Source organism: Euphorbia lathyris, chromosome 4, assembly GCF_963576675.1.
Source record: "Euphorbia lathyris chromosome 4, ddEupLath1.1, whole genome shotgun sequence".
Lineage (NCBI taxonomy): Eukaryota > Viridiplantae > Streptophyta > Magnoliopsida > Malpighiales > Euphorbiaceae > Euphorbia > Euphorbia lathyris.
The window spans coordinates 23,315,350-23,327,841 of NC_088913.1; the positions used below are offsets into that span (position 1 = coordinate 23,315,350).

Sequence of the window (12,492 nt, forward strand, 5' to 3'; positions counted from 1 at the left end):
CAAAAAAATGTTATCAATTGATCACTCGGCTGTAAAAAAAGTAAGTTCAATGCGGAATATGTATTGCACGAATCTTAAGAAAAATAAAACGACCAAAATCGGGGTATACGGTTCTAATATTAGAGAATACAAGTTTTTTAGTTTAAATGATGACTTCCTTTTTAATATATTTTTGAATTATGTAATAATATTCTAAGATGCGTGGAATACATCTTCCACATTTAACTTTTTTTTTGTGGCCGAGTAAATAATTGATTACATTTTTTACAAGATGATGAGGCTAACTGAATATTTTATGCAAGTTGAGGGGGCTATTAGGATACCTTGAAAGTTCAGGGGGCTAATCAAACTTTTTGGACAAGTTCATGAGCAAATGATGTGTTAAGCCTAATATAAATAATTGACTTCCAGTGATTTAAAAGTGGCTAATATATATCATCTCTAATAAAACTTTTTATATTCGCTCTTTATTTATTATTTTATTATTAAAATTATCAATTATTGTTATATTTACCAATAAAGAGATGCTTCTTTTAATAATAAATTATTAATAAAAACACGAAATAAGAAGACATTAAGAGGTGAAGAGACTATATTAATAGAGAGATGTTGAGCGATTTCCGCAAGTGCACGGTATACACAGGGCCGGTCCTGACAATTTAGGGGCCCTAGGCAAAACAAGTAGTAAGGGCCCCTTTAATATAAAATTTACTAACTGATTTTGAGTTAAGGTGCAAAAATACCCCTAACGTTTTGGATCAAGAGCAATTTTACTCCTAATATCTAACATGGTGCAATTTTACCCCTAACGTTGGAAGCCCAGAGCAATTTTACCCCTAACATTGATAAATTGGGTTAATTTGATAAATATTTCATCAAACTGTCTTTTCGATCATGAATCTTGTCATCTACACTTCACACATGCGTCATTTTATTAGTAACAAATCACAAACATATGTTGTGATGTAAAAAAAATAATAAAAAAATAAATAAAATATACTATTTTTCGTACGAATTGGACAAAAAAATTCAAATTTTTTTTTAAATATTAATATTCAGTTCTATTATTAAATTATAAAACACATGAAATCTTTTTTTAGAACGAATTGATATGCAATTGGTGCAAAATAAGAGACAAAAACATCTGTATTTTATAATTGTGTCTGAAATTGACCTAAATTATCAACGTAAGGGGTAAATTTGCTATTGGCTACCAACGTTAGGGATAAATTTGCGTCATTTTAGACGTTAGGGGTAAAATTATTCCTCACTCAAAACGTTATGAGTAATTTTGCACCTTAACCCATTGGTTTTTTATTCATATCATTGTATAAATTAATTTTTAATTTTCAAAATTTAATTAAGGTAATAAAATAATTTTTTTTTAATTTAATTTAATCAAATTAACAATAGTTATTCTAAAATGAGGCAATAAAATAAAACTTGTCTTCTTACTCTTGACTACCCATAAGATTTATATATTAAAAATACATCAAAAAAATATCAAAAAAATGACACAGATGAGATTTGAACCCACACCATCTTTAGTAGGTAGACAATGCATTACCATTATGCTAGTTTGAACTTATGTATAATACTTAAAACATATGCAATTTATTTAAAAAGCTAAAAAAATTTTTGGGCCCCCTTGGGCCCTAGGCCGGAGCACCCCGGGCCTATGCCCAGGGCCGGCTCTGGGTATACACTTGTAGTAATAAAAGATATCGATCCCACAGGGAACGTTTTTTTTAACAAAAACTTATTTTGAATTGGTTAAATTTACTTTTAAGGTTTATAATATGGAAAATCGTTAAATCGGATTTGGTTTTGAAATTGCTAGAATAAGAATTGGATTAGAGTATACAAATGTTAGAAATCACTTCTGATTTAGGGATAAATTTACAAAACAGAAACGTTTAGTTCTTTAGAAAAGTAAACAAATGTATTCGTTTGCATTAAGCAAAGAAAACAACTTTAAACTTTGTATAAATTATAACAATGAAATAAACGTCGATTCCTCTAATTTTAGGGCTTTGAACTGCAGTCAATCCTCCTACGGTCGGGTTAGATCGCTACCTTAACCAAATTGATACTCTACTAATGATATCAATTTGCCTAAGTGTTCAACAAAGTTTCCTTGTAAAGATTTTGAATTTAACTACGTTTTAATGAAAACACCAGAACTCACTTCGGATCATTTACCAAAGTGCTACATAAAAATCTATCGAATAGAATGAACTTTATTAGATGAAATATGAATTTGATACAAGTTTACAGAGAAAAAGAAGCATGAAAACTTTCGATGACTTGCAAGTGAAGGGGTTGTCAATCCTTTCCTTGGGTTTCGTTAGAGTTTGTCAGGCTCAGGGGCGGATCCTCTACTAAATCTTCTCGCTGTAACTTCGTAATAGAGATACGGTCGGCTACTACCAAAATGTAAACTAATATGAACAAATCTAAACGCTACTGTGTTTGTAATTATTTGATAAACAATGTGTGTACATCATATTGCTTTTTACAGAATCTAACTCTAAACTCTGAATCGCTTGGCTCAGAATTCCTGCATTAATTCTATACTAATCTTCTCTTTTTTCTATATCTCCAACTCTCCATCAACTCTTTATTTATAAATGTTGAAGAGTCGTGATTGAAGTGTCGTGTCCGTTGTGAAGGGTCGTATCCTCTGCGAAGGGATGTTTCTATCCACCCGAACGAACGCGTTTCGTCGAAAACGAATGTGTGCGAATAGCTCTCCAGGAATTTCTGAACTTGCCGAGAATGCAAATTCTCGGCCGAGAATGGGGGAGCAAATATTTGGTCTTCGAAATCGTCAAGGGAAAAAGCTGGTGACGCGTGTCGCGACCGATAATGGAGGATTCTCGGTTGCGACACGGAGTATTTTCCGTTTCTTCGACTTTGTCCTCGTCCTCGTTTTGGCGTGTTTGATCTTCGTCGTCTTTAGCTCCTTTTGTAGGGTTTTTCTTCTATTTTTAACCTCTTTTCGTTCCTATTTGGATTTTACCAAATATTTAGGTACCTTGTAAGAAAGAAACATATTCGAAAGTAAAAGTATTCTAAACAAGTATAAATAGTATAAATTCGAAGCAAAACTGATGTAAATACTAATGATATTTTAGGTATATTTTGGGCTTAACAAGAGAATAAAACTAGCGAGTTGAAGAGCCATTAAAAGACTGTTAAAGCTGATTTTTATTTCTCCTCTCAAACTTTAAAGCTAAACTAATAAGCTATTGGAGATGCTCTAATAAGAGTTTCTAAACTTGTTTCAAAAGCTTAATTGCTGCCATAAATTTATAAAACATTTGGTTAGCCATTTCAACTTGCGTAAATAATCTATTAGCCACATGGATTTGTTTAAAGTGACCTATTGACATCTTGATTATACTGATCCATTAGCCTATGAACTTGTTTAAAGTGATATACCTTTTAATTTTATTAAATCTATAAAAAAGAATCAAAACTTAAAAAATAATGGTCTTATTCGCGATCTAAATCTTTAAAACAAATTAACTTTGTATTTTTCTGGAGTGTTTGTTTCAGTTGTCGGATGAGCGTTTATCATTTCACTCTAAACCGCATGAAATATAACGTTTGGTTAGGTTTATATAACTGCGCTAGTATTTTCTCTAGAAACTACATTGTTTTGAAACTTTTCACAAAAAAAATCATATTTGAAGCTTTTTATAAACAACTGTTTGTAGTTATTTGTTATTAACAAAATTATCATTCTTATTTCTACAAAAATATATTTTTTTAACATTATTTATATTTCTACAATATAATTACCGGAAGAATAAAGTTTTGTTGCATTCAATACATTTTTTATTTTTATTTTTATATTTTTTATATAGATTATTTTTATTTTATGATACGATAAGGTGCAAAAATACCCCTAACGTTTATAACTAGGAGCAATTTTAAAATTGTGCAATTATACCTCTAGTGTTGGCAAGAGCAATTTTACACCCTAATATTGACAAGTTGGGTCAATTTGAGAAATAATTCATCAAACTGTCTTCTTGGTTATGAATATTGTTATCTATACTTTACATGTGCATCATTTTATCATTATTAGTAACAAATCACAAACATATGTTTAGACTTGAAATTTTAAATAAAAAATAAAAATATATATTGTATTTTGTATGAGTTGAAAAAAAAAATTTTAATATTTTACCGATTTTATAAATATTAATTTTTAATTTTATTATTAAATCACAGAGAAATATGATTTTTTTTTAGAACTAACTGATGTGTGCAATTCGTGTTGAATAAGAAATAAAATATATGGTTTATAATAATGTCTAAAATTGACTTAACTTACCAATGTTAGAGATAAAATTGCTCTTAGCTGCCAACGTTAGTGGTAAAATTGCAACCATTTTAGACGTTAAGAGTAAAATTGCTCCTAGTTGTAAACATTTTGGGCATTTTTTCACCTTATCCCTTTTATAATTTCTTTTTTTTGGGTAAAAAGGAAGGCTGAACCCAGAAAACAAGAAAAATCAATATAAAGTGGTAATTCTTTTCGTGGAATGTTCAATATGGTCTCCGTCAATAATACCCTGGAGGCCTACAGGAGGACAAATTATTAGAAGCACCCGGTTCTCCATGTCAAATGGAGGACCTCTCATACATATTTTGATACGTGTAATATGAACCCACATATATTATAAGAGGTCCCACTATTTTAATTATTACGTGGGGTCACAATACACATGTCCAAATGCGAATTGGGGGTCCTCTGAATGACATGGAAAACCGAGTGCTTAATATAAGAAGTCCTACAGGAGGCACATCACACTCGTGACAACCCAAAGAACAACTTCCTGCGAAATTTGTCATCCAGTCAGCGGCCTTGTTTCCTTCTCTGTAAATAAGAGAAACATCGACCTCACAATCTCTATTTTTCAGTTGCCTACATTTTAGGATTAGCTCAGCATGACCACTTTTGTGATCCTCCTCTTCCTCCAATGCGAGAACTATATTTTTCGAATCAACCTCAATAATTACTTGATGCATATCCATATTATACATTTTAAATCCGAACAGTAACAGTTCAATATAATTTTACCAAACACTAATAATTAAACAGCTAACAACTTACTGAAACTGCAAACAACTAACAACAATCGCAATAGCTATTAGCTAAATGTTGAATCAAACAAGCCCTTACTTTCTTAGCATAAAAAACATAATCCGATTTACGATCTAACTGTTATTGTCAGAATTTGAATAAAAGAAGTAAAAGAGAAATCAAATCAAAAGTCGGATGATTTCGATGTTAAAAAATTAAGTTTGTAATATTTTGTTTCATTTTTTTTTATACTTAAGGGTCTGTTTGTTTTATCTGCTGTTTGCTGTTACGGTTTGGTGTTTGCTGTTTGAAAAGGCTACTGTTCCAAAAAGCAGGGATTCGCTGCTTTTATAAAAAGCTACTTTTCGGCTACAAAAGGCAAACAGGAGGTGTCTAATCAAACACTTTAAACTCTCATTTTCAAAGTGAAAAGGCAATTAGGAGGTCGAAAAGCAGCTACCAAACACCCCCTAAGTGTTAATTTCAAATAAATACTCCGTGGTTTTATGTTTTTACAGATCGGTACTTTGGTTTTCTTTCTCCTTTAATTTTACGTCCATTTTGCTCTGTTGTTTGTCTGATGTGTCTTTTTGCTCATTTAGTTGCTAAGCAACCCTCTTATTAGATTTTGGTATATGTTCAGTTGATTATAGGTTAGAGCTAAATATAGAGTCTCATGGGCCTGAAGTTCCCCAACATGTAGAGTATCAATTATTGAGATTTTCGAATGTATTAATAGCAATTCCAATGCCTTGTTTGTCCACTAATCTTTTAATCAATCACCAAGTTTTCTATGAAATAACAAAATGTCAATAGTGTAATATTTCAACTAGTTGAAATATAATTTTCTTTATGTATGATATGTAATATTATAAATACTTATTATCTGATTTATATTTCAATTTATTGAAATACAATCTTTTATCAGATAATATCAATGTAGGTATAGATTATTAGGCTTGGGCTGAATTGGATTTAAATCTAATTAAATTTCATTTCACTCAAGTCTAATTCATCATTGATGTATTTTATGATTGAATGTATATAACTTTTACATATATTCCGAGCAACCCCGAAAAAGCATTCCAACCAGACTCTTACTCGACGTGACCAACATGTCGGAGAATTTAAAGTCTCCACTTTGTTTATTTTTATAAAGGCAAGAAAGTTACCAGAGATTTCTTACGAGAAGGACGATGGACTTGGAAAATTAGACACATATAAGAAAGGCTGATGCCCCTTCAAAAGGAGACACCAAGCATGAGTTAATTACACACGTGGTCCTTCAAGTATTATGAATGGAACACTAATACTGCAAAAATTAATTTCGTAATATCAAAATCATCAAACTTGGCATTTGATTTATCATGTAGTTATTTTATTCAAATTTTAGAAATAACAGTCTCAAAAAATGACATGCGGCACCGTAAGCATGTTTTTCGACGTGGATTAAAAATAATAAAAAGTACCTAGTTTGACCTCGCTAGGTTCTATTGATGTGAAAAATCGTAAAGGAGGGGATGTGTAAATTGACTGAGTTAGGTTTTGTAACATGTATTTTTTATTATTTTTTAATTAATATATAAAAATCTGGCTTACATGTTGTCTACGTGTCTTTTCTAGTAACTATTATTGTTGGAATCTAGGTAAAATAATTACACGAGAAATTAATGTAAAATTGGACGATTTTGATGTTAAATGACTAAATTTTGTGAATTGCTATTCCATTTCTGATATTTGAAAGATGAAAGGAGCGATCTGTTAGAGATAATGTTCCTGTTATCCTGTAAATAGATTCTATCTAATTAGCTAGAGTCTCAATTTGTCTATATCATTAGATAGGTAGAGTTTCAATACTTTTATATTTAGGTATTATATTCATATACAAACTATAATTGTCTCATTATAAATACAAGGCCTCAGAGCCATAATCATTAAGGTGATTCAAAATATTATTGTGCCTATTACTTATCTCTCTATCTCTACATTATTCCTGTATATCAAACTATACATTCCATTCGATCAACTCCACCAAGCATCCCCAAAATGCTAAATAAAAACTCGTTCACCTTCTTCTCAACCACTCATAAATACAAATAGATAGCTTAAGTTTCCTTTATATGTTATTATACATTAAAATAAATAATTAAAACATAAATTAAAAGTGAAAAGTCCTCAAAAAAAAAAAAAAAAAAACTAACTATTACAGAATAATCTGAGCATTCTCGGGTCTTGAAATCCGCAACCTCTGGGATCTGCTGTTCAATCACGATCCAGACGTAGGAAATTAAATACGGACCAAAGAAAAAAAAATAAATTGAATACATATGGCAATATAACGTTGATGCTAACATAAGTAAATATAGAAATAATGTGCAACGTCTGAAATGGTGTAATTTTATCCTAATGTTAGTAGTCAAGAGCAATTTTATCCCAAAAGTTGACAAGTTTGATCAATTTTAGACATCATTATACAACATAGACATTTTGTTCCTTATTCTACACCAATATCATATCCGATGTTTTTTTAAAAAAAATTCATATTTTTTCAGATTTAATAATTGAATTAGAGGTTAATATTTTTAAATTCGGTGAAATATTTGATTTTTTTTATCCAACTAGCACAAAATATAATATATATATATATATATATATATATATATATATATATATATTTAAAAATGACGCCTAACCCTATGTCTGTGATTTCTTACTAATTAATGATAAAATGACACATATATGAAGTGTAGATGACAAGATTCATGATCGAGAACTTCGAGAAGACAGTTTGATGAATTATTTCTCAAACATCTTAGAGCTAACTGACCAATGTAGCGCATATTAAACTTAGTAAAGTCACTCACCCATAAACCATCATTAGACATGAGAACAGAAAGCGCAATAGCAGCCCATTGACCCAACTTATCAACATTAAGGTAAAATTGCACTTGACTATCAATGTTAGGGATAAAATTGCACCATTTTAAACATTATGGATAAAATTACTTCTGACTGTAAACGTTAAACGTATTTTTATAAATTATATCTTATCCCTAAAATTTAAATATATTCTCTGTAATTTTATACCTTATTCTCATTAAAATATGATACAAAATCGATTAATGATATGTATTTTTAACCAAAATTCTCGTTAGTACACATCACGGGTCACAAAGTGAAAGTGCAACCATGACTGAGCCAACCTCTTAATGTGGGTCGGTTTTCCGGGTCAGCACCGGCCCCAAAATACAGAACTTCCAAGTGTAAAGTTAAATACAGCAACTGGTGATAAGGTGTAATTTTCTTATTGGCTGAAATATTCCAAAAGTCAAAAGAAACTTCCTAATTGAACCAACCAAAATGGCAATATATATATAAATACAATTCCTTGATCAAAAATTTCAAATGTAATGATATATATGTTGACACGTATGAAAATTCACATGTTCTTAACTGTGTTAATCAATCACTTAATTCCCAAATTCAAATTCAAGTCTTCCTGTTACCCAACTGGCAATTATGGAATGCACCGAATTAATTTAGGGGTTTTGCTATACTATAATATGCTTGAGACATTGAGGTTACTAGAGTAGAAAAACACCATTCAAAAATAATTTTATTTGTAAGATTATAAATATTCTATTCTCATATTTGTGTTTTTAATAATTTTAAAATTAAATTTCGAAGAAATATCCTATAACCAGTAATTTCAAAAGAAGGGGTGTTTTCTCGTAAAGGGGTTACAAACTTGCAATGACGAGGTCTAGACCACTGTTTTCAAAAATAAAGGTCTGAGTAAAGTCATAAGATTGTGTATGGAGGATGATGTCTGCCCAATACCAAAAGGTCAAAAAAGTTAGTGACCTGATGACAGAGGACCTTGTGAACGAAGCCCCTGATGAACGACAGTCATAACTGCAACGGTCCTAAAGTAACGAAATTTCATATTGGGTGAGTTTCATCCCGCACGAAAGGTGTAATGATCTGGGCATTGTCTCAAAGAGAGACTTGGTGAGGTAGATATGTTTATGAAGATGTGGACTACCTGCATTTGCACAGAAAGACCTTATAAAACTTTACTGTTCCACGAGATTGACTTTACCTTTCTTAGACAACTTAGGTGAAAAGTTAAGAAGATGCCTTCTAGAGGTCTAAGAGCCATGAGGATTAGAGATGCCAATTTAACGGTGGTTGGCTCTCCAACCATCGCCAAAACTCCACGTACTTTGACATAGAGTGCCAACTTCAATCATGGGTTTTCACTAATTCGGTGCAAATATTATTTTATTATTATTGTTATTATTTTATGTATTTTAAAATCTGTTTTATATTTTCTAATATTTTATTTTGATGAAAATTTATGTTTTCTAATACTTGTGTTGTGTTATTTTCGTATATAGCATACACCAAAGTTCTAAGTAACATTTTACTTTTATACTGATTTTCTGATATTATGTAATCCGTTATAGTTTTAATGTAATAAAATATTAATAAAAGTGTTATATAAAATGGAATAAAGTAGAGAATATTCTTTTTAATGTAATAAATGGTGTAGTGGGTTGGAGAAAAAAATAGGATTTGATTTATAGAAAATAGAAAATGGAGATAAAGATAGAGATATCGTAATGTGTTTGAGATGACCTAAGCGATCAATGAGATAGAATTCTAACTTTATACGAGGATCTACAGTCAATAAATAATTTCAAGTAGACATTCTACGGAATATAAGCTTCGTAAAAGGTAACAGATGCACAATTTGTAATATTAAAAATAAAATTGTTTTTTAACATATAACGTATAGTGATAGTTTTATACTTCATTTATTTATTAGGGTTTTATTGTACTAAGGAAAAAACATATAATGATAGTGATATTTTATATTTTTTTTCGGATTTTATTTTAGTAAGAGAACAATTAACACTTTCTAATTTCAACCCAAAAGTTGGCAATGTCTCCTTACGCAAAGTCTGCAAAAAAACAAAAAGAAATGACTTTGTTATAGGTTTGAATATTGTCAGCAAAAACGACCCACTAAGATATACTAATAATAAAGATCCCGACTTTCATTTTTTGGTATCCATATTTTTTAATTTTGCTTACAACCCATCAATCATCAACCAAATTCCATAGCCTTTTTCGCATCAAAACATTAAATTCTCCCGTGAGGGAAAGTTTGGACTATTATAAAACCTTTGAACCTCTCCCATTTTACTGGAGCTTTGACACACAAAGCAAACCCTTCTTTTTCATAGGGTAAAACTACAATCTTCAACTGGGTTTTTCTTAATTATTATGTTCTATGATGATTCATATTGACTTTGTTCCTCTTTTTTTTCCTATCAGAAACAAGTTTTCCCCTCTTTTTCCCAATGGAGATTTCTTCACTTGGTGCCCTAACTGAACTTGTAAGTATACATCTATCTTCTACTCAAATTGATAGAAATTTGTTAACTTTTAGTACTAAATTGAATGAATTTGATAGGAAATTTGTGAACTTTAGTACTAAATTGAATGAATTTCATTAGGGCATGGATGAATCAAGCTTCATAGATCAGTGGACAATGAACTCTATTGATGAACTAAGCTTATTACCATTAGTAGCAGCATTTGGGGAGAATATGCAAAATTCATTATCTCACTCAAATTTCAATCACAACAACAACAACAACATTTGTCCTTCTGGTAGACCCATAAAGCAACTCAAACCAAATGGATGTCAATATCCACCTCAATTTCCATATCCACAACAAGCTGCTTTTTCCCCTAACTTTCTTTCCTTTGTCAATTCAACAAATTCCAATCAAATGGGAACTCTTTTGAAGCCTAAAGAGGAAACATTGTGTTCTAGAAGCATCAATTCTCCCCCTTCTGATCACAATCATTATCATAATATGCTTCTTTCACAAAGTAATACCCTTGCTGACCAAGATTATGCATTCAAGGCTTGTCAAGGAGGTAAGAGGATGAGTAGTCCTAATAGTTCTGTTAAAGTTTCTCAAAGCCAAGATCACATTATTGCGGAACGAAAGCGGCGCGAAAAGCTCAGCCAGAGGTTCATTGCTCTATCTGCTATTGTTCCTGGCCTCAAAAAGGTATGCATTTCATTGTAATTGTAAACTGAAAGTGAGTGAAATGGAGTGAAATTGAATGAAAGTGAATGAAATTGAGTTGAAATTGAATGAAATTGACTATTTTTATGTGTAGATGGACAAGGCTTCTGTGCTTGGAGATGCAATAAAGTACTTGAAACAATTGCAAGAGAGGGTTAAGATACTTGAAGAGGAAACAAAGAAGAAAACAATGGAATGTGCTGTGATTGTGAAGAAATCTCAACTGGTTTTTAGTGAAACAGACCAAATTTCATCATCTGATGAGAGTTTCTCCAAAGACCCTTTACCAGAAATTGAAGCAAGAATCTGTGAAAAACATGTGTTAATCAGAATTCACTGTGAGAAAAGAAAAGGGGTTTTGGAGAAAACTGTTGCTGAAATTGAAAAACTACATCTTTCTGTAATTAACACTAGTGTTCTTACATTTGGGTGTTCTGCTCTTGATGTCACCATTATTGCTCAGGTATAATAATTCAAATACCCCCAATTTTGATTATGATTACAGAATTGCTTCAATGCTTGGTCCTGATTGAAAAGATTGAATCTTTGCAGATGGATAATGAATTCACCATGCCATTGAAGGACCTTGTGGTGAATTTACACTCAGCTTTCAAGCTCATATAATCAATTACATATTTATATCTTTTTTTTAGTTACTATATGCTTGAGAAGTTTTAATAATGTTTTAGACAAGGCCTGTTATGCTCCACCTTGATAGTTCAAAATTCTTAAGCCTTGTTTGGCTGTGAGGTAAAAGTTCATTTTGCAAGATGGGGTTTTTTAGTTTTTTCATGGTTAATTTGGGGACCATGTTGATTACCCACTTGTTTAAAAAGAGTGATTTTCATTTCACAGCTTGTTTGGGCATTTTTTTTTTTCTTCTAATGGAAGGTTGAGAGTTCAACTTATCTAATTTGATGTCCTTTTCCTACTACCTAAGGTGGTTGAGGAGAGGGAAAATGGTTTTTAGGTGTGTAGACAAACAGAGCCTTGTTTGGAGTATGTTTTTAGAGTGTTTTAGAGGCATATTAATATTATCCCTCTTTTTTCTTGTATGTTTCTTTTTCAAAGGTTTGTATTCAATTTGGTTGACATATTAATGGAATAATTGTTATTTAATTACTTTATAAGATTCCAATATGTCTATTCTTAGTTGGCATCAAGGATCAAAGTTGAAGATTTTGCTTATATTTAAAATATTTATTTTTATATATTAGGTTAATTTTTGTGTCTACTATCTACATTTATAGGGATTATATGGATCCCAAACTAAAACTTTAAAGT

The 12,492-nt window shown here is 30.9% G+C and overlaps 1 protein-coding gene across 1 annotated transcript; it reads left to right on the plus strand.

Annotated features, from left to right (window-relative positions):
• The first annotated feature begins 10,186 nt into the window (after positions 1–10,186).
• Positions 10,187–12,291, plus strand: LOC136226993 (transcription factor bHLH18-like). The gene is made up of 5 exons (XM_066015713.1): positions 10,187–10,351; positions 10,442–10,503; positions 10,624–11,190; positions 11,303–11,671; positions 11,761–12,291. The coding sequence occupies exons 2-5, from the start codon at positions 10,468–10,470 to the stop codon at positions 11,830–11,832; spliced, it is 1,044 nt and encodes a 347-aa protein (XP_065871785.1). The 5' UTR covers positions 10,187–10,351; positions 10,442–10,467; the 3' UTR covers positions 11,833–12,291.
• Positions 12,292–12,492: the final 201 nt, after the last annotated feature.